This window comes from Nothoprocta perdicaria, unplaced genomic scaffold (genome assembly GCF_003342845.1).
Source record: "Nothoprocta perdicaria isolate Ctin4 unplaced genomic scaffold, notPer1 scaffold_6, whole genome shotgun sequence".
NCBI classification, from domain to species: Eukaryota; Metazoa; Chordata; class Aves; order Tinamiformes; family Tinamidae; genus Nothoprocta; species Nothoprocta perdicaria.
The window spans coordinates 9397803-9425210 of record NW_020455865.1 but is presented as its reverse complement, the minus strand read 5'-3'; the positions used below and the strand labels follow the sequence as shown (position 1 = coordinate 9425210).

Sequence of the window (27408 nt, the reverse complement as noted above, 5' to 3'; positions counted from 1 at the left end):
ACACACCAGGCTGACCTGCTCTCAAGGACAAACACTTGACCTAGCAAAACCACCCAAAGAATTCCCCGCTTCAGTCCTGTGGCTGCACCACAACTAACACTCAAAGCTGGACACTTAAAATAAGAATGTTAATAAATGGCTCTCAATACCAATTTCCACTTACTTTCAGTCCTTTCCTAATAACTGTTCTGATGGAGCTTGTTGTACTAAGCAAGAGATCAGTGTTACTTAGCAAGGGTTAATACTGCTGCTTCCTCAGAATTACCTCCTATTGAGGTGATACTCTGAGAGGAAACTCAAAAACAGACCACATGATTATAGCTTAATTTCTGGCCTTTTTTTTTCAGTGAGCACTAGAATAAATTCAAAAGCAGCTTGCAATTCTGTTTGCAGAATATGCCCACAAGGATGCTTTTCGTAGGAAAAAAATAGTCTTAATAAAGTCACGGTAAGGCAAACACCTAGGAAACTGAGAACAACTGGCTCGCCAGCACGAGATAAAAAGTGTCTGCGACGTTTCCCACTCTTTTTTTGACAAGTAATCCTAAAGACAGATGGTTCTGCAGACAGTTAGAGCGGCTGCGTTCTTGGTGGCTTCCTCCCAAGCGACTCATGCACCTACCAGGAAGGTTGTTGATGTAACCTCCATCCATCAGGAGATGCCCGTCCTTTGGATCGCACAGAGGGGGCATGTACCCCGAGAGAGACATGCTGGCCCGGACATACCTCCACAGAGAGCCTGTAGCAACGAGAGGCAGGGAATGGCAAGAGCAGCGATGCACCGCAGCGGCAACGGGGGAGGCCTCTGGGCTCGCTAACAGAATAGGGACACAGATGCTCTCCTGAGAACACCATTAGAAAGTTATTAAAGTAGTATTTTATTTTCTATACCATAATCCTGGCTAGGAAATTAAAGGTTATTCAGATGCACTTTCAGATAAAAACCTTAGGGAGGAAAAAAAAAAAGAGTTCTAAGCACACGCCTAATGCACGCTGCCTTCGAGGAGGGCTCAGCACACGCCTGACTGCGGGAATCATCTTTAGTGCTTTACGGAGCTTATGCTGATAAATAAAGCACAGGCTTTCTCGGGGGCGGGATAAAAGGATAGGAAAAAAATAAGTGGACTCAAGGGTAGCTAAAGCCATTATGTTCTACAAAAATCCACAGAAAAGAGGCTTTTACCAGGAGCTGAAAATGAGAAAAACCTACAGCAGAAGCCCCAAATTCTGCTCTCCCTGCTTTGTAAGAAACACTCCCACTCAGTAAAACCAGTGCAAGTACACGATGGTGATCTTAGTTCTTGGAATGTTACTGTTAATAGCACTGAAGGGAAGAAAGTTATAATCTTAAGCTGTTAGAAACAGAAGGCTTAATCAAGTAAAAATTGATTGGATCCATTTCCGATGAACCATTTTGCTTTAAGGTTCTTATTTACCAATTTCCCTCTTTTAACATTTGCAGGAGCTGAACATGAAGACTGCATTCCCAAAAAGCCCGAGAAGTGCATCCAAGAAGAAAATCTTTAAAATATCAGAATTAAATAACAAATGTAGCATGAGCTCAGCTCTTGGTAATTAAACCCTGGTGCTTTAAACAGCCCATCTTGGCAGCAAACTGGAAATCACTTTTTCAAAAAGAAATATATAATGTTTTTTCTTCTAATTACAACCTAAGCATTCCCATTGCTTATCAGGGGTCAATATTGGCAGGAGAAAAGCTTTTTATTATTAATAGTTCTAGTTGAACTACTATCCCCCCTACAAAACGCTGACTTCTTGTGCCTTTTTTTCCCTGACAAAACCAGACAAGCGTCCAGGATGGAAGGAGCAGAGAGTGATAATCCCCACACCTGCCCTCAGTGAAGCCTGGAGACAATAATAACCATTTTCCAGGCACTTTCCCTCCCTATTTTAAAGCTTCTAAGTGAGGAAATTGCCCACACAAGGGCCACGTGAGACGTTAAAACACGTGACGTGTCTGACGTCAGGAGAAAAGCACTGCAGAAGATGACAACCCGCTACGTTTCAAAGGAATCGAGCGAATCTACAGGTGCTTGGTGTGGAAGGAGCCCGTGGGACAGACACTAGCCCGGGAGCCCAGGCTCCACCTTGGGAGCGAACTGGGGTTCCTGGCCACGGGGCTGCAGCTCTTCTCAGCGCCTGACATCCTAAGCCAAATAAAAACCTTCTGCACACCACAAGTGAAGCAGGGACATGTAGCTGGATTTGAGGGTTGGATCTCGATTTAAACGGGCTCTCCTGCTGGGGAAGCACAAAACCAAACCTATACAAGAGATGAATCGTCTTCTGCTTGTTTAGCTCCCTCGGTGGCCCTAAATCACGGGCACCTAAGTGCCAATATAATTTAATGGTCCTATAACCCACATCTTAACTGCAGGAACACACAGCCTTCCCTGAACCAGCTCACAAGATAAAACATCAGAGACAGGGCAGCAGAGGCTTCAGCTGCTCAAAGAAATATCTGGAGCACCTGGTATGTTTGTACTGTCTTCCCTGAAGCTTGAGTCACTGCATTTTTACCCCAAAATAGCCGGGCAAAAGCTAACACAGGCGGCTCGCGGGGCTGCCGACACACCGGGGCAGCGGCGCGGGCAGGTCCGAGCTTCCCCCTTGAGCAGTCAGCGTGAAGGGAGGTACAGCCCGAAGTTAGGAAACAAAACCCCATAAAAAAAAAAAAAAAATAACACCCCATAAAGACTACCAGGAAAAAAAAAGAAAGAAAAAAGAGCTGGACAAACACGAGGCTAATCCAGCCTCTGTCTCAGGAACAGGCGTCTTTATTGGGAATATATCTTCATTTATGGTGAATCTGAATGTAAAAGAGCCAGGGTTGCATTACTTGTGATTTATGGTTAAAAATCCTGCATTTCATAGCATGTTTCAAGAAGACAGAATGGTGTCAATGGACTCATTTGTTCTCTACACAGCAAATCCACTATCTCATTTAATTTCTTCCCGATAGCTCTGTTCCCTGTTACCTGTGTGCTGCCACAGTCTGTTACTCGGTAAATAACAGGAAAGGGGAAAAAAGAAAGAAAAGGCAAACTTAAAGGAGAAACCATATTTTGTCAGTCTTGAACAGCTGCCACTGGAGAAACAGTCCATCCGTTTCGCACACTTACCGTCCGTGTGGACCCTCATTGTCGAGGCAGTGATGTCAGTAGTGATCGTGAAATAAGGAATCCAAAGATCCTACAACAGAGGATGTTTATTTTACTAAATAGTTTTGACTAATTTTAAAAAAATATCCATACCCTTGTCCTGAAACTAAACTCACATCTAAACTGGGAGGCGATGCGACAACTTGTGGATCTTGACAAACGCCCTCACAGACAGAAAAAACAACAGCTGTCTTCTAGGTTCACAATCTTTTTCCTCATGCAAACACTTCATGCAGAAGCGAGGCAGATAAAACCCATTATTTTCTTTTCTCAGTAGAAAAAAATGCTTATTTCAAAGCTGTTCGACACGTAACACAGTACACAACCTCATCACTAAAGCTACAAGTTTGCCTTTGTTCATTGCATTTGTTGTTCTTTCAGATGAAGTTTGAGGATCTGATGCTTCCATCTAAAGAGATCTCTGTGTTTTTAGCGCTGGAGGACAACACGAGGGAAGACTCACATTCAAACGCTCTTTTCTTCCCTGTTTGCTAAGCACCTGCTCTCAGCCCCTCCTGGAGACAGGGCACAATGTCAGACAGACCTTTCATCTCCGCCAGCATTGCCATTCCTGGGTTTTACCCCATCTTTTCTGCTCAAGGGGGTGTTTACCCCTTACCCACAGCATGTCTTTCATAGCTGCATTCATCATGAATGGGCATCTGAACACTCAGATCCACGTGTCCTCAAGCTAACGCTCTAACAGGCAGCATCTCCCTTGCCTCCCCTCCCTAAACACCAGAGCCCAAGACAAAAGAGGAGGAAAAATGCAGGTCATGGCTCTTTGGAGCAATGTTTTTCCAGGCTGAACAACTTTGAAGTTGTATCTTGTGGTGCTAAAGCTGGGGGCAGTTTCAGCAGCAGATGCAGAGCAATGCAGAGCAAAGTCCGAAGCTGCCTAAGGGTCAAAGGGACAACGGGAAACTTGGCAGTGTAACCTACAGGAAGAGAGGACTGTAAGCTAGATCTTCAAGATGATCTCAGAAGTTGCTTAAGATACTGCAGGGTAAAATAACAATTAGTGAGCAGTGTGGAATATCATCTACCTAACAAGCAGGATGACAGAAAAAGAATGTCCTACATAAATCCTCTGCAAGTCTATTCAACAAAAGCCCTGTTCCTGGGAGGGGAAGTTCACGTTTTGGTGTCCACAATGTCTGCATGGGACGTTGGCCTCTGCCTGCATAAGGCACTGCTGCGGAAAGGACAGTTTTGAAAAGTCTTCATGTTGTCTGATGAGAATGGCAGCCTGCAAAGAGGACCTGTTCGAATAGACTGAACCTATACCAAACAGAGAACAAGAGCTGATAGTTCGGCTGAAGCAAGACCAGAAAGACAAACCTGCTTCCCCTTCCTGCCAGTCTCTCACTTTTTTCATGGGCCAAGTTGTCTGAGAGGTTTGATGTGCCTTAAATTCAGGTCAGGTCAAAAAGGGTCTGGACTACAGCGGTCAGAACGAGCTCAGAAGCACTCCCTTTTGGTCAGTCTGTATTTTCAAGTACAAGCTTTAGTGCTGTTGAACGAGATATTCTGAATTACCAAAAAAAGGAGCTTTCTCTTCCCCCCTATCGAGCTTAATCTCTTAAGCAGCTCTGCAAAGCAGCTGGCTGGAACTGGGAGGACTAGCAGATACTGCAGTATTATGATCCCATCTGGCCTAAATGCCATAGCAGAGGAGCTGAACGAAGCGTAACTATGAGCATATTGGGGTGCCTCTCTGTGCTGAAGACCTTTTGATGATTGTGGAACATCGTACATCAACCCCAGTTTAGCAAAAATGCAGGAATACGGAGAGAAGTGTATCTGAGGCTGCCTTTCATATCCAACTGAGGTGACCTGCAAGAGAACTTTCTCTGTGTGGCAGGTTTGTGACATGGAAGGCACAAAAATGAGAGTTTGATGCTCCCCTGCAATGTATACTCAGATTTAGTGTCTCCTTGCATCTTTCAGAGGAACACTGCAGTATCACCTGCTAGGAGCTCAGGAGTCCAGGCTCCAAGGTGAGGAGCAAAGTTTATGTGTGTTTGAATGACTCCTGCTTCACTGGCAGTCCCACATCTAGAAACCTAGGCAGCCACCAAGTCCCTATAATAATGTTCTTTACTGTCCGGGCAGGAGCAAACAGCAGGTTAGGAAGGATCTTGATCAGAAATTCTGTCTTCACTGCTTTAGCTTCAGAGGATAAATAATGTATTTCTTAAGAGTTATCTTTTAGGCACTCTGTCCTGGATTTCTGCATGCTTTCCTGAAAGAAAATGTGTGACTTCTCATAGGATGGTTGAGATTGGAAGGGACATCTAACGATCTAGTCCAACCCCCCCGCTCCAGCGGGGACAGCCAGAGCACAGGGCACCCGCTCACATCCAGGCAGGTTTGGGAGACCTCCAGAGAAGGAGACTCCCCGGCCTTCCTGGGCAGCCTGTGCCAGGGCTCGGGCACCCCCACACTGAAGAAGTTCTTCCTCACAGAGATGGAACTGCCTGGGTTTCAGTTTGCACTCATTACCCCTTGTCCTGTCACTGGCCACCACCCAGAATAACATGGCCCCATCCTCTTTACATTCTCCCCTCAGGTGTTTGCATATATTGATCATGTCCCTCTCAGTCTTCTCTTCTCCAGGCTAAAAAGGCCCAGCTTGCTTGGTCTCTCCTCGTGAGAGAAGCTCCAGTCCCTTAATCATCTTTGCTGCCCTCCACTGGCCCCTCTCTAGCAGCTCCATGTCCCTCTTGTCCTGGGGAGCCCAGAGCTGCCCCCAGTGCTCCAGGTTTGGCCTCCCCAGAGCTGAGCAGAGGGGCAGGATCCCCTCCCTGCCCTGCTGCCAACGTCCTCCTGATGCAGCCAGGAGCCCATTGGCCTCCTCGGCCACGAGGGCTCTACTGCCTCACGGGTTACTAACTCTTCTCTTGGAGCAGTTTCTGCTGACATGCGTCACCAGCAGTCACAAGCGGCTGCTGGTAACCAGAGCTTGTGGTCCCCACGACCAGCACTGCTGGGAACCAGAAGACCCCTGTGTTACTGGGTTGTCAGAGAGCAAGCATAAGAGGAAGAGGAAATCTCCTGTTCAATGACAGAAACAACGGCGCAGGGCGAGTGGTTAAACCGCCTCCTTCTTAGGGAGCAGGGTGAGGAGGGCGGGTGCGAGAGGCACGGGCAGGTCGCCCCACGCAGGACACGGTGGAGCTGGTCCAGCGGCTCCACGGTTTAAGCTTTTCCTAGGACCACAAAGACCACAGCCCCGCAGGTAGAAAGTTTTGTTGTTTTGCTACAATCAACGTGGATGCATGAAGCACTTGTGGCAGCCATCCCGACAGAACCAGTGTTGCTAGAGCTGTAATTACATCTTGTTAACACATATTTCTGGTTAGAAAATACTGTGTCATTCCCTCCCACTGCCTTCCACTCCAGCCCAACAACTGCTAGGAAAGCAGACATGCCCATTTAGAGTGACTTTTAAGGACAACCAAAGCTGTACTAGAAGTTTGGACACTTTGAGAAAACATTTCTTCAAGGGTCAACGCTTCTTAGTTCAACTGCTTTTTTAACTTTATAAGATGCCCTTTATATTTACCCAGCTTTCAGTTTCAATCGCTGCTGACATGACCAGTCAACTAATACTAACTGCCTGAATTGCTATTAAGGGGTTGCTGCCTCTGTCCTTCCAGAGCTATGTAACATCTCCTTCTATTTATTTGATGGAAGACTTCCAGCACAAACACATCCTCAGGCACAGTCTGAAGGGTTTAGCCTATGACACTCAAAACACACAAGATGCTCTTGTATGCCTCAGAATTGGATTTCTCTTGGGCAAAATAATTTCCTTCCTGAGATCACCAGGCCAGAACAGATCGTACAGTCACTTCCGTAGCACATAAGCCATAACACAAGGAGAGGAAAAAAACCCTATAGCATCTTAAAGGCCAGCAAAATATACAGGTTGTGGAAACCAAAGCAGTGAGGATAAGCCAGGAGAAGCAGGGGCCTCCTAAGCTCAGAGATCTCCTTCCCTTCTGCCATTCCCTTCTTCCCGAGCTCTCTGTAGCTCCCAAGGCCCCGCGCTGTCCTGCGTGCTTCCCAGGAGGGAAGGGTCCACCCCTGCCATGGAGGCAGTGGAGAGAAGATGGTGCTGGAGACCTGGACGCTCTCGGTGCTCTGCTCTTCAGCCACATCAAACCGAGCAGAGATGAGCTGTTCTAGCCAATGGGCAGCCATAGTTGTCTTCTCAGGGTGCGCTTACTGACAGGAGTTGAAGTGTCTCAGGCAGGGACAGGAAAAAAACCCAAAATCCTGACCATTTCTAACAAGCATCACTCTGCCCAGCAAAACGCTCTCTTCAGCCACACACAATGATTAATCACCTACTTTGGTGGTTGCATTTATGTAGGGAATGATTTAGGTTATGCAGCCCATTAACACTGTATGTAGTTTAAATATATGTACGGAAAATAGGCTTTTGTCAGGATGATTCCAGACATGTGAATAACTTGGTTAAGACTGCAACATAAATAAGAAAAGATACCCAAGCCCTCTCCAAACTTGGTAACCTAGGAAGACAACCATTGACAACATACTTCATGAATTGCTACTTCTGCACAAAGGATAGCAGTGGTTTTGAAGGCAGCTATCAGCTCAGGTAGCCTCAAGAGTATCTAGCAATTACAGAACACCACCAGGCACAAAACGCAGGACAGGAATCTCTGACGTTATTTCAGTTTTCAATAGATTGCTCCAAGAAAATCTCACTTTATCTTAAAAACAAACAAACAAACAAACCACTGCAGCTTGCAGCTTTCCTAATGACCTTTTTCTGAAGCACTCGATGGGTCTCTCAAACCTGACTTGCAGAAAAACAATGATAAATTAACCTAAGTATTCCTCCTGCAGTGAAGCAATCCTTCCTTCTGGCCTCCACCAGCTAGATTCCTTTGCAGAAGAGAGCAGAAGCAGCTAAAACAAATGATCTACTCCCGTGGCCTTGCCAACCCCCTTCAGTGAAGGGAGAGTCTTTCCCCTATTCATGCAGCATCATGTTCACAGGTGTGACGTGGTCAGTCGACCCGGGGCCCCATCTCCACTATCGGCAGGGAAATTACTCGTGTTGCTATATAAGAGAAGGAAACCATTTAGTGCAGAGAAAGCCAACGAGCCACCTACCTCTATCTGCTTATCCTTGAAGATGTTGTTGATGCCATTGTTAAAAGATGCTCCAGAAAACATGGAGGTTATTGGATATGTCAAGTCTAGAATGGTCTTAAACACTGAATTCATATCCTAAAAGGAAGAGAAACATTTCAAAGGTGAATATATTCAAGACCACATCCCTGTTATTCATACGCAATGAGACACGTCACATTGCAGATTTTAGCAGCAGACACTGCTACTGGAGGCATAAAACTGTCAAGGGACAGAAAGGCAACCACAAAACCTACAACCAGTAACGCCTCGTAGATCATCCTGAATTTAAAACAAAACAAGAAAAGAATAATCAAGCTTCCTACCCATCTGTGATAAAGCTATGCAATAGTGGGTATACGCATTGCTTCATTCCTACCCTTATAACAAAACCTTACTGTGAAATACTGCATGAGGTCCCAGGTTTCTGCCTTAACAAATGCATATGAATTTATTTCTTGACTTTTTTTTTTTTTTTAAATTGTACCCAACGATATCAGTTTTCTCTGCCTTATAGTGAAGGTGAAACCTCAGCACAGCTAAAAAATTTTCACATTCCATGTGCAGTTTACCTGTATGGAAATGAAATTATACATCTGTAACCTAAGAATACATGTTAAAAATCTGTACATCTGCTCTCATTTTTCACGTCAGGCTTCTTTTTTATCCCATGCTGAAATCCTTTATCTGTCTTAGTGTAAGTACTTGGGAAATCACACACGTGACCCTTTGGGACTACAAGAAGTTCAAGTAATTTTCATGCTCTGAAGAGGCTCCAACATTCTCTCTATATATATATTGAACTATTTTTCATACCAGAGTCCATTACTAGGTTCTTTACTTGTCACTTAGTAGCCTGAATTTAGGTACTAAAGTGGGTACTCTTTGTAAATTAGACTGAAATAAATAATTCACATTAGTTTCCTAAAGCAGTCCAGATAGCTATTATACTACATAACAGTGGGCAGATGCTGCCATATGTCACATCCATACGCTGTGCTTAGGCTTTCAAGGATTCTTTCCCTTCCAGGTGTTCTTTCCACTAACCTACAAAACAGAAACAAATCAACAAGAACAACAACAAATACCTGAACTAACCTGATAGCCCAAGCAGCACTGCAGCTGCTAATCGTTCCATAATCACAGCACTGGTCTCAGTCCCTAACAATTCCTAACAACGTTCAATGCCTGAACATATTGCATCATAGTCACTTAAATTACAATAAGAAACCCAAAATTAAACAGGATTTTATGAGATAGAACACACCTATGAGTTGAAAGACTTTCTCTTTATGTTAGCACCTCGACAGACAACCTGGAGCCGTCGCTCCTACAGGACACGGCCCCTAAAACCGCCGTCTATTAAAGCATCTGCAACCAACATCCGCCTGCGGCTTCATCCTAGCAGGGATTTGGGGAAGAGCTGGATTAGGCAGCACTGCCCTGGCCAGCTGCATTTCCACTTGTTAGGTGTCTGCCCACATAAAACACGTAAGGAAGCACACAGGCAGCCTGGAAAGCTTTCTGAGGAGAATATCCAGGGGAAGCTTGGTGCTTCCAGACCTGTCCGCTTCACTCCGGATCTCGTTTTCCACCCTGAGGGATGCAGGCAGCTTTGTCAGTCTAACTAGCATTATGTTCCTTGCAGCACTTGAGTTAAGCAGAATTAGTTTCATACTTAAAGCAAGGATTTGGTCTCCGACAGTATTTAAGAGAAATTAATACAAGGGAGTAGGAATTCACAAAAATTTCATTTCTAACACCAAAGAAAAGCCTCTCCAGCTCAGCCCCAGGCATCAATGATCTTTATAACGCTGGGGCTCTACGTTTTCCAGACCATTAATGCCCACAGCAGCGTTGCACGTGAAATAAGGCCGTTAACTAACGGCTAAAGCTCCCAACACCCTCATTTCTCGGCTTCTGCCCTTTCCCCGGTGCCGGTGGCCGAGAGCCTGCCGAGAACGGCCGCGCTCCCCTCCCCGCGGCCGCGTGAACGGCACCGGAACCCAAAATCTCTGCCAGGGCGGCCGGAGCCCCGCGAGCGGCGCCGTCGCCCACCAGCACCGGGGGCGACGTCCTCGGCCCCGAGGAGAGGCAGCTCCGGGGAGCCGAGAGCGCGGCCGGCGCCGCGGGGCTCTGCGGGTCCTCACCAGCATCTCCCGCAATGGCGTTTTCCCTTCGCCTCTCCTGCAACATGAGCTTTCTTTTAATAAAGATCTTCATTAATCCAGTTATTTGCACAAGTTACCTCCACTGTATAACGCATCTTAAGCGAGGAAGGGACACAGATGTGACAAGGGACTACAGAGAAAAACAAATTGCCATCCTATTGCTCAGGTATGGCCAATAAATCAAGGACATTCCCATGACTTTGCCAAGCAAGGCCCCAGGGAAAACTTTTTGCAGGAACAAAAGACCAGGACAGTTGTAGACAGATTAAATAATTCAGAAAGTGCTAGAAATAGCATCCAGAGCTGCCTTCAGAGTCTTTTCAGTGTTCACATGTGAAGTTTTAATGAACCAAGCAAAGGAATTTGCAATGAAAAAGAAGCTGAAGAGCAAAAAAATGCATAACTCACAGCGACAGTGTCAGATCAACAGTATTAAAGGGTTATATTTATCCCAAAAGCAAGATGGTAAAAGTTTAGGCTTGAAGATAAACTATTAAAAAATGTAAGAAATGAAGAAAAGAAGAATTTATACTTAGAACGTCAAGAAAGTTTGTCCATCTCTTACACTAACGCAAATAGGCCAAAAACATATATGTTTAAAATCAGTTCCAGATTATTTCCATCCCATACCATTAATTTGCAGTCTCCACAGTCACTGGCTTACACAGTTGCTACAGGAGAAACAGGGCAGTGACTTAATGGGATGGTGCAAAGCAATAGATACGTTTGGATTTCATGGGTAAATCATAATATTTGGTTTGGGGTAAATTTTCAGTATCCCAATTATACACTCTAATAAATAATAATCAGTGGTGAGCCCTATGTTTACAGGAAAAAGATGTTTATCTGTACCTTTTGATACAACAATTTTATAGTTAAGTCTAAATTTATAGTAAATGGTAAAAATTATTTCTATCTCCTGTGGTCAATAATCTCAAATATCAGGTTTAACATTAAGGGCCACCAGAGAAAATACTTCAGCTGGTTTACAAAAGGAACAAAATTTGGTCTAGTTTAATTTTTTATATGCAGAGAAACCTAAATAAATAAACAGAAAAAATAGATGGTGTTGATGAAGTGCAATTAAAAAGCCACAAGCAGCAGCAGCAGCAGCAGCACAGAGCAGCTTGGTGAGCACACGCAGCCCTGCAGCACCCCCAGACCTGCACCCGGAGCCGCTTCCCCCCTGTGCTTTATCAGGTCAAACAATTCCACCTGATACACACATAATGAACCTGCAAATCCCCTACAAGCTGCAGCGCTGATGGGATCACGCGGGGTAGGATGCGAGGCCACCTACGAACGGCTGCACCCAACGTGGTGCCGCCCTCGCCAACGCGGCTGCTGCGCGGCGGGCGGCCGGGCTGCCCCGCGCTCCTCCTCAGTGCTCCCTCTGCTCTCCTCTCCCACGGGCTGTACCGAGCGGCTCAGGAAGGGCCCTGGATGCAGGCAGACAGCAGCGGGATCCAGACCGGGCACAACTCGTGGTTCTGCCTCCCGCGCTGCACAGCGGCCTTCGCGGCCAGCAGCTCAAGCACCAAGTCGGTCACAACGAAATGCAGGGCGAAGGAAACCCAAGGCTTGGCCATTTGAGCTCTCTGAGGCAGGGTACCCCAATCCAGCGGTCCTAGAGGCACTTGAGCCATTTGTGCTTTGCTGTTCAACCACGGGCGCAGGAGGAGCAGCAGGCTGTAAGCCACCCAGCTGGTCACTTCCATGCCCCTCTGCATCGCAGCAAATAAAAGTTTCCCGGCTGCCTGGTTAGCTCCAGAAATCACATCGAATCACAAATACCTTTTCCCCCGTCCTCAAGGACACTGCTAGAGAGACGCCCTTTTCTAAAGATACCTAAAAGAGAAAATGCGTGCAGGACAAAACCACCGTTCGTTGTGGCGGTGAAGAACAAGCCGGAGGTGGGTTACCTAACCCACCACGAGGGAGACGTTTCAAACCGAGCAGCCCTGCAGGGAAGGAGCACGAGGCTTGAGCAAAGAGCCCTGGCCACAGCGGTCCCGGGGCAGGGAGCAGGAGCACAGCTGAAGGGCCGGGCGGCAGCGCCCTCAAAGCAGCTCCTGCACCGGCCCCACAGGTCCAGTGCTCCTTGGCAAGGCTGTTTCTCCACAACAAACACCCACCAGCACAAACTGCTGTCCCCTGAGCTTTGGGGGCTTCTCTGCTGGGTTCTTCACTCCGAGCAGCAGCCTCTCACCCATCTGGTCCTTTCTGATGGCTTCTCTATGAACGTCCACCAAAGGTCACCTGCTGCTCCGAGGGAGCCGGTGCTCGGTGGGGGAGCCGCTCTCCTCGCTGTGGCGGCAGCTGCTCTGCAACGGAAAGCAGCTGGGAAGGGCCGGCGTTGGAGAGAGCTATAGCCCCAGAACTGCTTGGTGCTCGAGCCAAGACGCGGGGCTCCAAGAGAAGGTTTCTGTTCCCTTCAGATTAAAATGCATTTGGCCGCACTGGGCCTCAGAGCCCATCATTAAAAGGGAAAAGGGCTTCCAACAGAGCCAGATTTCTGTTTGGTTGTGTTTGGAGTGGGGAAGGGGATATTGTTTGTTCCTTGGTTTAACTTTTGATGTATTTGACAGGTCGCTCTCAGATGCTTCAACAGTTTCTAGTTTGGATGTGAACCTGGCAAGTTTGTCAGCATAATCATTAGACCCTCATGTAAACCTGTTCTTCATTAGAAAGATGAAATCCTTGCTCCAGGAGGCTGGAGAAGGGAATTATCGTTTCCCCTATGGATTACAAGGCACAAATACCTGCACAGTCTGAGCACAGAGCCCAGGCCGAAAGCAGCCCCCTGGGAAACAGTCTTTGAGCTCAAAAGCCAGCAAACACACTAGACTTCTGTGTTTCATCTCTAATGAGATGAAATGAGGCGAGGCCAGGCCGGCGAGCTCAGGAGCAGCAGCCGTAGCCTTCCCAGCTCCACATCTCCACACGCACAGGGCAGACTCCTCCTGTGCTACCCAAGGAAGAAACAAAAGAAGACAAATCTCTGGACAAATGCAGGGAGCTGATGCCATTACTCCAAAGCTCCTGTTCAACACAAGAGGAATTAAGAGAAGGTAATGAACCACAAACTGCTGGGGTGAGGAAAGCACGACATGGATGAATTGCCACACGCTTGCTCTGCTGAGACGTAGGCATTTGAGAGTGACCTGTGCAGGAGAAAAGAGCCCAAGGCTAAGTGGATCTCCAATACAATTAAGCCAAACTCCTCTTTTATCTTTAACCTCAGCTTCCCCAAACAGCCTTCCATTTTCTGTGTACAGCAGAAGAGAGGTTCAAGGCGCTCCTCAGCACAGCTAGGCAGGTTCCTAGCTCCCCTAAAAGTAAAGATGCACTTGGAGCCAGAGCTCAGCGCAGCCTGGAAAGCTCTTCCTGTTGCTTTCCTTCCACAGGGAAATACAACACGGAAACTTGGCCTCATACAAACCACAGGAAGGTGAAATCACAAACCAGTGTATTCTGGACATGACATTAACCTTCACCGTTAATCAATTTTAACTAGTATAACTTGGCAATAGTACAATTTTCCCCAGATGTCCTATCAATAAGTGAATTCACACCCAACCTAGAAGGTGTTGTTTAAAACAACCTTCCCAAACCTCAACTAATAGTATGATTTTGTGAACACGATGCACTTAAGTTAAAAATTTCTCCTGACTGAGAGCACTGACACTGCAATTCTCAGGCCACACTGTGAATTAAACATTTTGATCTTATTTAGTTTAGAGAAGGATTACCTCTGTCAATCAGTTCCACTGAAAAATGACAGCATGTGAGAACGAAAGAGAGAAAATTACACAAAGGAGAAACACATTTGTTGAGAGTTGGAAAGGAAGCGGATTCCAGCACATAAAAAGAAACGAAACAAAGATAAACACAGGCTAACACTGTAACAATATAATTCTCAGACTGCGACTGGGGCTTGAGTAGGGAGGGAAGAAAATAAATAAAAAACTAATTACAAGCAACAATCCTCTGGATCTTGCCCTGCTCGGGAGGACACGTTGTCACAGCTTGTCAGTGTGATGATGGTGAAAAGTTTTGTTTTTTTTTTAATTTACTCCCTTTATGCCAGGCAGGGGCCCCGACTGACACGGAAAGCAGCAGCGTTTTCCTCGGGCAGCTCCCGGTGCCCGGCTCTGCGGGGAAGCTCTCGCAACCCACCCGAGAGCAGAGACGCCGTATGTGGAGTTCTTACCATGGCCCACTGCCGAGCCTTGATCCGCATCTGGTTGTAGCTTCGCTCTTCGGCGTACAAGGCGCTCATGAAGGCGCCGATGGACGTCCCTCCGATCATGTCCACGGGGATGCCGGCTTCAATGAGCGCTCTGATAACTCCCACCTGGGAGCAGCCCCTGTGCAGGCAGACAAGATGTTATCAGACAACAGCCACCAAAAGGACCAAAACCAGGAATGCTGGTTTCTGAAGGAACTCAACTGTGGACAGGCTCAACTGTCAATCTGTAGCTAAACAGGCATCAACAGCAAGGAAAAAAAGTTTCATGCAATAGAAATCTTCAGAAAGATTTCTTGAGGAGCCTAGGAAATGCAGACCACCCCTGTCTAACTTCAGTGAAAGTCAGCTGGATACAACAGCAGCAACAAAGAATCAAGCAGTGATTAGGGAAGGTCATACGATGGAAGAGCATGGTTTGAGGGAACGGCACATCAAGAACCTAGTAGAGCTCTCCTGAAGCAGTCAAAGACCACGGGATAAGCAAGAATCACTGATACTCACCCACAGAGAGATTTCAAAGACCTTTCAGCAAGATTATTTTCCAACGATACTTCAAGAAACTCATCCAACCGGGGATAACAGGCCAGGTCATCCCACAGATTAATAATCATTTCAAAGATGGAAAAAAAAAGAACAAAAGATAGTTTTCAGAAAGAAAGAACTACAAAAAGATGGGGGCAGATGAGGGGCCAGTAGTTGAGGATGATACTGATTCCTTCAGTTTAGTGAGGTCTGCAAGATTCGTTGAGTACAAGAGCTGCAGAAGGGTCTCACAGCAGTAAGAGGCAATAAAGCAATAGATGAAACTCAGTGCTCACAAGAGACAGAAAGACCAAAGTCACAGCGCTCGTATGGTGGTGAGCTCTAAACTGGCTACACTCAAAGACGCTGGAATTGCTCTAGAGATGCTCGGAGAAATTCTCACCTGTTCTTCCGTGGCATATTAAAAGGCAAATTAAAGAAACCTGAATAAAACCCAAGACGCAAGAATGTAAATGCAGAATGCACCTGCATCCTGAGAGCCACCAAGCTCGGGCTTCTCAGCCCTAAAAGGACAGGGCGGAACAGGAACAGAAGTGACTGAAAGATGCGATGGGCAGAACTAGGTAGAAACACATGATCTGAACCAGCCTGCTGGGTTTGCCTTAAAGGGAGAGCCCACGCTGCAGAACCATTACCTACAAAGAACGGTTAGAAACGGAGGTTCAGCACCTCCTCATCTGTGCAAAGTCACAGGCTCCAGTTTCAAACGTTTTATCCAAGAAACACCAAGGCTGTCACTTCACCCGCAGGGATATTTTGCCAGTCTAAGGCACACAGCTGCAAAGCTTTCCTTGCCCCATTTCATCCATTCTTCTGTTACTCCTCATTTTACTCTATTTACATCCTCTTTCCCCTTGCTGTTTACATGCCATAAATCCTTGCTAGCAGCTGCCAAGTGCATCGTAGGTGTCATTTGGCCAAGCTATGCTGAACACATTCTTTCCATCCAAGCAAAATCCCCTCCAGCTGCTGAAATGCTTTGCAACAGCTTCTCAGTGACACTAGTGGAAGTGACTTCAGTGACAGATCCGCATTAGTGAAATCCAAGAGCAGGAAGGGGCTCAATTCATTTCCCCTCCAAATTCTCACTCTCCTGTTCTACTCTTGCTTCTTTCTCAAGGTGCCCCAAGTTAGAAGAACTGTGATTTTATCCCTGCCAGTGGATGCTGCTCTTTTCAGGACTCTAGATGGTAACTACCACGACGACCTGCTTCTGCTTGGTGCTCACGTGTGCTTTATCCCTGCGTCCCAGTCACTAGCTGGTACTGAGTTTGCTGACAGACAGACCTCACACTACAACTTGCTTTCTGGAGAAAGCCTGCCTCGTATGGATCCATTAAGACAAGTACTTCAAAGCATTTCATTGCTTGCAGGGCAATTTTCAAATGCCCAGTAGCAGCTTGTCTCCCTTTAACCAGATTCCAGCAATCACCTGTCCATAAAAGGGATTTGACGTGATCCCTCTGGATTTGTTTTCACTTTACTGCATGAGGCCCTCGAATAAACAATGGTCATCACTACTTCTGCTGGCTTCTGTTCCGCACAGTGGCCACTGAAATCCCTTGCAATGCTACTTGCTTCCAGTAGAGCAGCAACATTACTCCAAAAGACCTATTGATTTCCGAGCACTGACCTGTGGGATGGGAATGAAAGTGCTTCTCTTGCTCTGAAAGGGATCTGCTGTCAACTACCAGATTAAGATGTGTATCATTTATACAAGACTACAAAGCCGACGGCTCCTCTTCTAGCAGCCCGAGCAGCTTCATGACTGAGTGTATTTGGGCCACCTAAAGTCCTGAGGAAAGGCGAGTGTTCCTGAGCGCGTTCCATGGGTCACCTAGCCTACTAAAGGAGACGACCTGCTCACAGCTTTGGGAGCTGACCACTCCAGCGGTGCCACCAGAGGCCCCTTCTCCAGGCCTTGCCCCATTCGGGTCGTTCCTGGCTGATCCTCAGGGCGAAGGGTGCGGAAACCCGGCGCGGTGGCACCAGTGCTGCTCACCAGGCCCCCTGCGCAGCCAGCGCAGCCTCGTGCCACCGCACGCGAGGGAAGAGATTCCAGGCAGGAGCGAGGCCCCTGCTAGGAGCCGGAACGCAGAGCGGGTCCCAGCGCAGGGGAAGGGGGAACCACCAGCCTCTCGCGGCCCAGGCGCGTTTGCACAGGACACTGGTCCCCCTTCCGAGCCACAAGGGAGAACCGCAGTGTGCGCACGCGGAGCATGAAGGAAAACAGCTTGTGTTGACGCTGTGCGTACGCACCAACAGCGGGGCACTCCCAGGGAAGGGCCGGGAAATCCCTGATTATCCGGCCGACATTGGAGCCCGATCTCAGCTGGCTCCTGCGCAGGCGAGGAGGGCAGGGGAGCCCCTCTGGGAGCCGGGATGCAGCATGTCGGCTGCGCTGCTCCCATGGGACACTTCCTCCGGCAGGATTAACCCCGCGGCTGCTGCCACTCAGGCCACATGGCTGAGATGATTTTCAAGCAATTTGCTACCCGAGTCCCAAAGGCCTGCCCCGCGCTCAAGTGCAGGGTCTATATATAAACTCTTCTGTCGTATTTCACTCCTTAGGACACTCCTGAGTACAGTTTGAATTAAGAATGCGGAAACGGCAGCAAGCAGTGCAGAAGGCCCTGGGACAAGAGCCCCGTCCAGCTTCCATCGCTGCCGCTGCAGAGACCCAAGCGGGACCCGGCAAACAGGACCCCGGCAAACAGGACCCCCGCAGCGGCTCCTTGCGATGCTCCTCGCTGTCCTACTCACCCAACGAGCCTTGCAAACGCTCAAAGAGCCTCCAAACGCAGGCTATACCTCACCAGCTTCAAGCACAATTTTCTCTTTCCTGATAGCGATTACAAATAAATGACAATGAAGCAGGAGAGGAGCTGGCGGGTCGGTGACACGCTTCCTTGGGAGGATATAGGCCAGTGTGGGAGAGCACAGAAAGGCTTGAGGGAAAATTCCTGCTCCTGAAACAAGCTGTTGCCTTCATCCCCAGGGGAAATGCTGGAGGCACACGGCTCTGATACACGACGAGCAGACTCAGCTGACAAAGGAGAAACTCTGACGGGAGGAGCCCGCGCGCCTGTTCAGCAGGTACCTGCGGAGCTCAGAGCACCGTGCTGGAAACGCGAGCAACGCGGCCGGGCGCTCGCATTAAACCCTCGGCGGGAATACCCGCAGAGGTCGGGAGGGCTGAGGAAAACGCAGCCCACACAGAGCAGCGCTTGTGCACCATGGGGTTCGCCCCGGCGCTGTGCAGCCTCCGGGAGACGCTGCCTGGCAGCGCTGGGAAGGACGGAGGCAGCTCCGCGAGCGGCCGCCGCGCGACGAGAAGGGCCCTGAGCCAACGAGCAGCAAGGCAGGCAGGCAGCCTCAGCACTGGCAAAGCCCTCTGCAGCTTGCGAGGGAAGAGAAAGCAAGGCTCAGGTGTGCAGTTCTGCAGCATCTCTCGCTGCTCCCAATACACTCGTGAGGATGAAGAGGATAACTCTGAGCCCAAGAGGTGCTGTTTCCTTGCAGTAAAAAGCAGAATTAAGGTCACAACTGAGCAGAGTCCTGCTGGCTCCAAACAAAAGTCTCTCTGGAATCAGCAGCTGCCTCAGCTTCCACAGGCAATGACATGGCAGAGGAGGCAGAAAAGCAGGGCAAGTGCTATAAGGACTTCATGAAGCTGCACCTAAAATATGCAAATCAACCGCTTCCAAACCCTAGAATTCCTGAAGAAGCAGATGTATAAAATAAGACCCACTTGGCCTTAACAACAACAGCTTTAATTCAAGGCACATTACAAGTAGCCATCAGATCACCCAGAGCACTCACACTGTGCATAACCATAGATGATATACATACATATACATTTTTTACTGTATCCAATTTTATATATCCATTTATCTGTGAGGGTGCCAGAGCCCTGGAACAGGCTGCCCAGGGAAGTTGCGGAGTCTCCTTCTCCAGAGATCTTTCAAACCCACCTGGATGTCACCCTGTGCCACATGCTCTGGGTGCCTGCTCGAGCAGGGGGGTTGGACTAGATGATCTCTAGGGATCCCTTCCAACTTTGACCATTCTGTGATTTTTAGAGATGTGCCCAAGTGGTCTGTCCATCATCAATTCTCTCAATGCTGCTTTAAAATGCTAGGGAGAACCTCACAGTGACTTGAGCTTCCAAGCCCACTGCTGGCTCCCCTCTCTCACGGGAGGGGACAGGAGGTTTCCAAGCTCTTCCAGCCAGGGCTCGGGCGCTCGCTTCCATCTCCCTGGCTGCAAGCCCCAAGCTGAGACTGGTTACTGAAGCAGCAGCTCTCAGACCAAGAGATACAGTTATATCCAACCACACAGCTATCAAAATACGCTTTTTATAATGTCTAACGGAGTTACTCTGGAGGCTCTCATTGCACAGAGGAAATAAATTAAATATTATATTTAAATAAGTGATACAGAGGCATACTCTGCAATTTATCTAGAGCGGTATCTAGATATGAGACAATGAAGAGTTTGTTATCTATAGGAAAAGAAAATTTTCGGGTGCTTTCTGCTGCTTTTTTCCTGGTTTCCTACGTGGCCCAGTCACTGCTGCTGTGGAAAGAAGCCAACAAGTCTCCTAGAAGTTAAACTCTTATTTCCAATTTGGCACCTTCAATCTTTTGCAGCACCACCACGCACACGGCTTTGAAATCTAATCACACTCATATCCTTCCAATAATATTATTTCCCAGCTTTCCTGACCTGACAACTTTCCAGGATCATAAATTTGCCAGAAGAATTACAGCAATTGAGCTGTCAGCTCAAAAGGTTACCAGAAACCAGGCCACTGCAGTTCTGTTCCCACAGTACTACTTGCACACGGAAGAGGAATTTTTCAATCAGGGCAATATTTAAGAATTAAGCCCCTTTTCTAGGTGACAGGGTGGAAGAAATCTCCGCTTTTCATCCCAGCATCCAGCTACCGACACCATCTGCCCCAGCAGCTGTCCTGAAGGACTCTCTGCTTCCTCCTTCCACTGCAGTTTTAAAGATGACCCTGCAGAAGTACAAGCAAATTGAACCAGACTGAACCCAAATTCCTCCTGCTTCCTCCCTCATTAACACCACCTTTAACTCAGATATCAAAACCTTTCCCCTTTGCTGTGCTATAAAAATTCCAAGTTACCCTCAAAAGCTCCCGAACACCCTACTTGGCACTAGTCACACCTGGGTGATGAGCAAACAACAATTATTTACCACATCCCCATAAAACTCTCTTCCTGGGACAAAATTCAAATGGAATTTCCTTTCAACACTGATCTACTTTGTTTGCTCTAATAACTTTAGAGCAAAACTTTCAACATTTGTGCCTGACAAATAAATAAATGAGCAAAAATTGCCCAGAGCTCCTGGGAGGGGCATCACATGTGGTCAGTGCTGCAGCAGGAAACACCACAGAGGAATCTGCCCCTCAGGGGCTGGAGGGAAAGAGAAAATGAAGTAAAATCAGAGTAGAAGGAAATGCAGAAGCTCAGTAGGTGTCTGATTTGAGAGGACACCTCTCGAGGAACATTTCCATGTGTGCACACAGAGGGAAGGAGGCCAGGTGTCAAACCAGACCTCCTCAAAACAAACACAGAAGTCTAGCACGTTAAAGAACTTATGCACATTTACTCCCAAGTTCTCCAAGAACTCCCAAGTTTTCTCTTCCTCTTTATAGGCAAGGTGGTTGCCCAAAGAAGTTTGGGCACACTCCAAAAAACAAAACCAAAAAGCCATACACCCAAGCCCAGCAACTCAAAGCTTCCTCATTCTTCCCAAAAGGAAGAAGTTTTCCAGGGTATTCAAGCAGCTACATTAAAAGGTTCTGTCCGGTTTGATTTATTCCGCTAGCGGCTTTGTAGCAAGGCACACATTTCAATTCTGCTGATACAGGGAGAGGCAGAACTAACAACAAGAGTTAAACCAGAAGAAAGTCCACCATCTGTTCGCTTAATTTCATCGACATATCAAAGCACTGCTATGAATTAATGAGTTCAGTGGGTTCAAGACAGGAGCTCAGGACAGTCAAAATAAATAATTGCAATAAATAACTTTTTCCAGCCCCCAAGCTCCTGCTGCTTGAGGATTTGATAGAAGCCATTCAAATCTTCCACCTCCATTGGAAAGGGGAGCAGAGGAGCAACCAGGTAGGTGTTGTGGATGCAGCAGGATCATTAACTGTGCCCCGGGTGGGTGCCAAGCCGTASGAACAAGACTTCCACGTGCACAGGGCGCCCCAAGCATGGCAAAGCTCACAGAGCGACCGCAGTTCAAACCCGAGAGCGGCCCCGCGGTCCTGCCGAGCTCACGACAAGTGCATGTGGAGGCAAAGCTCGGGGCTGGGGCACGAACACCAGCGGCGGCCTGGGCAGGAAGGGGCAAGGCCCAAGACGCGGCGGCCCTGAAGAACCCAAAGCAGGGCCTAGGCGGCCTGCGTGTCACCAGCCACGGCGGAGAGACGGCCCCAAGCCCTCGACACGAGCACACAGGCCCCCTCGGGAGCTTTCCTTTACAGCCAGGTTTATTCCCACGCAGCCACGATCCTCCACTCCTGTCAGGAGCGCAAACCCACCAGGCCATTTCTCCAAGCATCCATATGAACAATCTCACACCCCAAAGTCGCCCTACATCAATGTGAGCCAAAAAAGGGATACAATAAACAAAAACCTCTCCACCGCACACTGAGGTGCAGATATCTGCACAGAAATAAGCATGTTAGTTGTCATCAAATAGTTCCCCCTTCCCTGAACTGCACCGAGTAGAACGGAAGGCTAAATGGAGCTGGGAAAAGGCAAAGTCCGCAGGCTGCCAACTGCAAATGACCAGGATTAACCTTACGGCTGCTCTTGCTGCCCTGCCGCGAGCCCAGAGCCTGAGACCTGCCTTGTCCCTGGGTACACAGGGGTGTATAAACCTGCCTTGGCACACAGGGATAACAACTTCGAAGAAGGGGAGCTGCAGAAAGGATCTCTCAGGATATTCAGGGGTATTTCCCAGGACTTAGAGCAGACTTGGTCTCTTTTCACATCATTTCAGTACTTCTGGCCCATAGGAAGATCTTGCTTTCCAAACCCCTAGGGCCAGTAACAGACTGCAGGAGCTGCGGATGGGCCTCATCCTTTGCTTCACAATGGAAGAGATGAAACATCTTCTGGGTGTTTTATATTTTGGATTCCCGACGTGCCTAGCGGCACCTGCAGGATAAGAACCGGGGTCCTCCCGGTGGCACTGCCCTGCGAGGCTTGGCTCGCTGGTGCCGGAAAGCAGATCCCCTCCGTGCCGGCTGGGATCCCGGCTCAGGAGCGGCCGAGCGGGAGCGCGGGGCCTCCCGCGGAGCCGCCTCCTGCCCCGCGAGAGGAGAGACCCCCGGGCAGCGCTCGGGCTACCCCGTTACTGCGGGGAATAAACCAGGGATAACTTCATCCTAACGCCTGGCTGCCTTTCAGGCAGCAAGTCTGAATCCACAGCATTTAAAGGGAATGACACCGTCCTAAAGCATCTAATAATTCAGAACTGCAATAATTTAACCTTTCCTATATAAAGTAGGGCTTGAGAGCATTTTATAAAGTGACCCGCACAGATCGCCAAGCCAGGGTGACAGGAGCCTCACTGAGAGGCAGAAGAGGAGCACACCCAACAGTGTCTAAAGCCACATACGCACCAATCCTCTGGTCAGAAGTGCCAAGTCAGAGGTGCCCGCTGCTCCTTTGGGACTACCCTTAGCCAAGGTCATAATAATAAGAAGTAATTTTACTGGGATCTTTATTCCATAATTTAGTTCAGCACAAGTCTTTTATGAGACTATATTTTGCTGAATATTTCAGAGAGCTGGAATCTAAATTGCACACGTTTATCATGCTGTCAGCCCCCTGTTTACTGTGAATTTTAAATACTGTGACACAGGAACAACAAATCACGGGAATACCCGTGCCCCACCGCCAACCACCGCCAGCAGCTGCAGTTTTGCTCCAGGAACCTATTTGCAAAGGCAGCAGAGCCCCAAAGCCAGGGACTGACCCGAGGCGCGCATGGCAACGCTCAGGGCATTTCTTTTAAGCTGCCAAATAAGGAAACTTCTCAGTCTTGTAGAGGCAGTTGGAAAATTACATTTTTTGCCATAGGTTCTTTGAAAGAGGTTTGGGATGTAGGAAGAGGGAAAGGGCCAAGAGAAGATGCAAAGAAAACAAGGGAGGACAGCAGCATGGAGAGGGTGCAAGGAGCTGGACATGCACGGACAGGGGGGTAGTTCCAGGGCTTGGATATGACGAGAAAGGGAAATGAGAAGATCTGCAGATTACCAGAGATACAGCCAAGAAGACTCCTTTACAAGGAGGGTAAAAAAAAGGGGCCTTCACAAGGAAAATCAGAAGTGATCCCGTCGACTTCTACCATCTGGGGCTTTTTGCCTGTGTGGACGTGCCAGGAACTGCTTTGTGCCAGGGCAGGCTGAACACAAGCAAATGTCACCCTCAGGATCCTGCTGATGAGCGTCAGTGCCGAAGCTCGAGGAGGAAGCTAACGAGAACGGCAGCACGCAACAGACGCCCTGACAAAACCTCTCCACGTATTCCGCAGGGATACAGGATAGCCCATCTAATTTTGTAGTTCCTTCCCTTCCAATAAGGGCATTTGTGTGATTATCAAAAAGAAGCAAAGAGAACTGGGTCTGGAGCTTTGTATATTCTGAATAGGCCCTGAAAGAAGCCCAAATTAGGGTATTTCACCACCAGACACATCCCCAGATCCTGCTGTGAAACAGGCACATCAGACCAAAGTCACTCGTGAAACAGTGACACTATAATCAAAGCCTGTCATCCGCATTGCTCAAATCAGGCTTTGAGTCACCAGGACCAATTTTTTTTCCTCCAAAGCTGTGGCCCTTCCCAAATCTTCTCCCTTAATTATTTACTCCCCATAAATTTTGGTTTTCAAGCGTCTTTGCTAAGACAACTGCAGCAAACCAAAAGAAGGGGTGGGCTGTATGTGGGACGGCTCAGGTTGATGAGTGATTTATGGGAGGGTTTGTGCCTTTGTTGCAGCTGGATGGCCCATTATTCTGGCAACCACATCACATGCAAAGGTATTAATTTTTCTACACTAAAATCCCCTTTCCTTCCCTCAAATTCCAAAATGTTTCTAACTGAAATTATGTTAGCACTTAACAAAAGTAAAATACTGTAATTTCAGAACTGTATCCCTGTGATCTGCTATATTTTTACACTCATGAGAGAAAGAAACCCCTGAGTTCCTATGCTCTTTTTGTCATGACAAACCACAAAGATAATTACCAGGAAGCTGCCTTTGGTAAGGCCTCCCAAACTGCCTGTCACTGGGAAGCCAGACAAACATTCCAGAAATAACTAAATAATTGATATTCCTGGAGTCACAGAGCACAGTACTATGAACAGAAATAACCATCACCCAGCATCCGGTAACTTTATTAACTGTCTTTGGGTTTTGTGACCAGCATGAGTCATGTCTCTGGAAATGGTAAGAGGATATTTCATGTCAGATATTATCCAAAGGGTAAATTAAGGATCAAATGTCTGCACAGCCACACATCAAGATGTAAGTAGCTGGGATGGGCTTTAATTATAAGCAGCCAGCACACAATCTCTTCAAAGTCTTCCTACCTGTGAGTAGAGACGGGGACCAAAGAACCTCCTCTCACCTGGGAACCCTCCAAAAGTAGATTTCCTCTTTTATTTTTATTTTTTTTAAAAAAACAGAGCTGAGGAAAACTTTGTACTTTGTCCTTTCCCCAGGTTTTTAATTATATTGCCATTTTGAAAACAAGTTTTGTTAAATTCAATTTTTTCATCTATTTGCAATGGAGTTAATGACTGAAATGCAGAAAGAGCAGGCAAGTGCCTTTCCCCTGGGAGGAGGATACGTGCCAGGCGTGTGGCAGCCTCGGCCACAGGCAGCCCTTTGGACCACGACAGGAACAGGCCTTCGGGCAATGAAAAAGATCATATTTATCATCATATTTACTCTGTCATTTACTCCTCTCCAAGTCCTCCACGCTGTATGGACAGGCAAGCTAGCAGTGATGGGACAGGGTGACACTGCTGAGCCGATGGGGTCTTCAGGAAGCCCCAACAGAGCCGAGCACCACGGCAGGGCTCCCGGCTTGTGCAGGAGCACCACACGGGAGCAACAGGCAGGCTCCCGGCGGCCCTCCTCTTACCTCTGCTCTGCAAAACCAGCGGGTGGCAGCTTGCAAATGAGGTAACAGCACAAAAATAAGCAACTTGGCAAAAATGACAGTGGTGTTTCCAGAAGGAAGAAAGGAAGAGGATGAGCAAAGTGTGCTGCCAGAAATATAGGAGTCCACATATTTTAGATCAACACAGGCTTCATTAAAGACAGAGATACAAAAAAGATACATAAAAAAGAAAAGATGTGAAGAAAGAAAGAGAGAAGAGTATCCTGCACCATTCACGCACATCTCCCCCAAGATACCCAGATGAAGCAGCAGCTCTTCTCCCCTGCTTTACTTTGTGTCTCCATGGGATAGCACTTATCTCAGAAATGAAATAATGAAATTATCCTAGGTGAGGAAGCTGTGAAAACAAGCAGGATAAAGGCTTCTTTACAGACACACAAAGAAACAGCCAAAGCACTGGCTGTCACAGCATCAAGCGCCTAATCAGGACAAGCCATCACAAAGGAGCTCTAACCTTCACTGGAGTGAATGCTCCCCTCAAAGCACACGCTGGCCCAAAGACAAAAATGTGGTATTTCCATGGTATTTCCATGGTTTTTAAATAGACCAGCAGAATGTACAAGAATCCTTTTTTGAGTAGGGCTTCAAAGCGGCTTTAAAGGAGAGCTCTAAGAACATGGTGAGAAAGATAATGAAGATGGAGCTTTCTTGAAGCAAAAGAATACTAAATTCTGTGTCTGGCCCAAAGAAAGTACTCCAAGTTAAAAGAAATTCCAAAGAAAAATGTCAGCAATCATGTACTTCCAAAGCCCGCTAGGAAATCAGCTGGAATTCTAAGAGGAGGGCTCAGGACACCTCTTGCCCTGGGGTCTGCAGAGAAGACACCTTTCCACAAGGTAATGCTTCTCAGAAGTATCTACCTGGGGCTTGGGCTTATTGTAAAGAAAAGAACATCTCCCCATTAGAGGACATAATTGCTCTAGCTGTCCAAGCTCCAAAGAGCTTTAGGGACCTCTGAAATATTGTGAACCATTTTCTAATATAAAAATCCATGGGGGAAAAGAGATATATATGTTTGTCACTGTAGGCCAAAAAGAGATTGATCACATATTGCCCCAATCATATCCTGGTATTAAGCCCATATGGGAGAGGGCTCAAGAAGTCACAAACACTTGCGTTTCCTCTGCAGAAATCCAAGCACAAATACACACACGGGGTTAAATCTGTGGAATAAACCCCCCAACTCCAGGTGTCCCCTAAATACTGCTCACAAAACAGCACTGATTTTACAGGATCCTGTTGCTCTGAGCTCCATGCCCATCACAGCCCAGTGGCAGGAGCGCTCCAAGCCCTGGCAGCCACGTGCCACCTCTGCCCAGCGCAAGGGACACCTGGGCATGCCAGGACCCTTGGCAGGAGCCCCCAGAGCACATTTTGGGACCTACCTTGCTCCTCCTCCTCCAAGGACCAGGGCGATGGCGTTGCCCGTGAGGACGCGGGCCAAGCGGGAGAAGTCCGAGTGCCGGTCCGGTGCCTTCTGGAAGACCCGCTCGTACATCTCTATCTGCAGAGCAGAGGGGCAGGATGGTCATTTGATCAGGAAGGTCATCTGCACCTCGCACGCTTTCCTAATTACAGGGAGAACTCCACAGTAGAGCACCACAGCGTACATCTCTGCAAAGATGTTTATATTTTTTGGCCTAGGATTTAAAGTTCCTGGAAAATTTCCAGGCTGCCTCCGCAGTAGCTTCAGAAGGATTTTCTGGAGTGCAGGGAGCCTGCCAAAGAGGAGAAGTCTACAGCACATATACACCCACTGATATGGCCGTATGATGACTCCTAAATATCTTCAGTGTACCAAAAAGGTGCATGCATAATGCTCTGCAGAAGATATGAACCTCTTACCATATTTTC

The 27408-nt window shown here is 47.7% G+C and overlaps 1 protein-coding gene across 2 annotated transcripts in view; it reads right to left on the bottom strand.

Moving 5' to 3' along the window:
* PNPLA7 (patatin like phospholipase domain containing 7) overlaps positions 1-27408 on the bottom strand; it is a 101926-nt gene that overhangs the window by 14871 nt on the left and 59647 nt on the right. For both annotated transcript variants that reach the window (XM_026049324.1, XM_026049325.1), the window contains exons 25-29: positions 26940-27058; positions 14736-14892; positions 8334-8450; positions 3144-3213; positions 623-739 (exon numbers count right to left, since the gene is read on the bottom strand). In XM_026049324.1, the coding sequence (XP_025905109.1) occupies positions 623-739; positions 3144-3213; positions 8334-8450; positions 14736-14892; positions 26940-27058 (580 nt within the window). The remainder of the gene's footprint in view (positions 1-622; positions 740-3143; positions 3214-8333; positions 8451-14735; positions 14893-26939; positions 27059-27408) is intronic.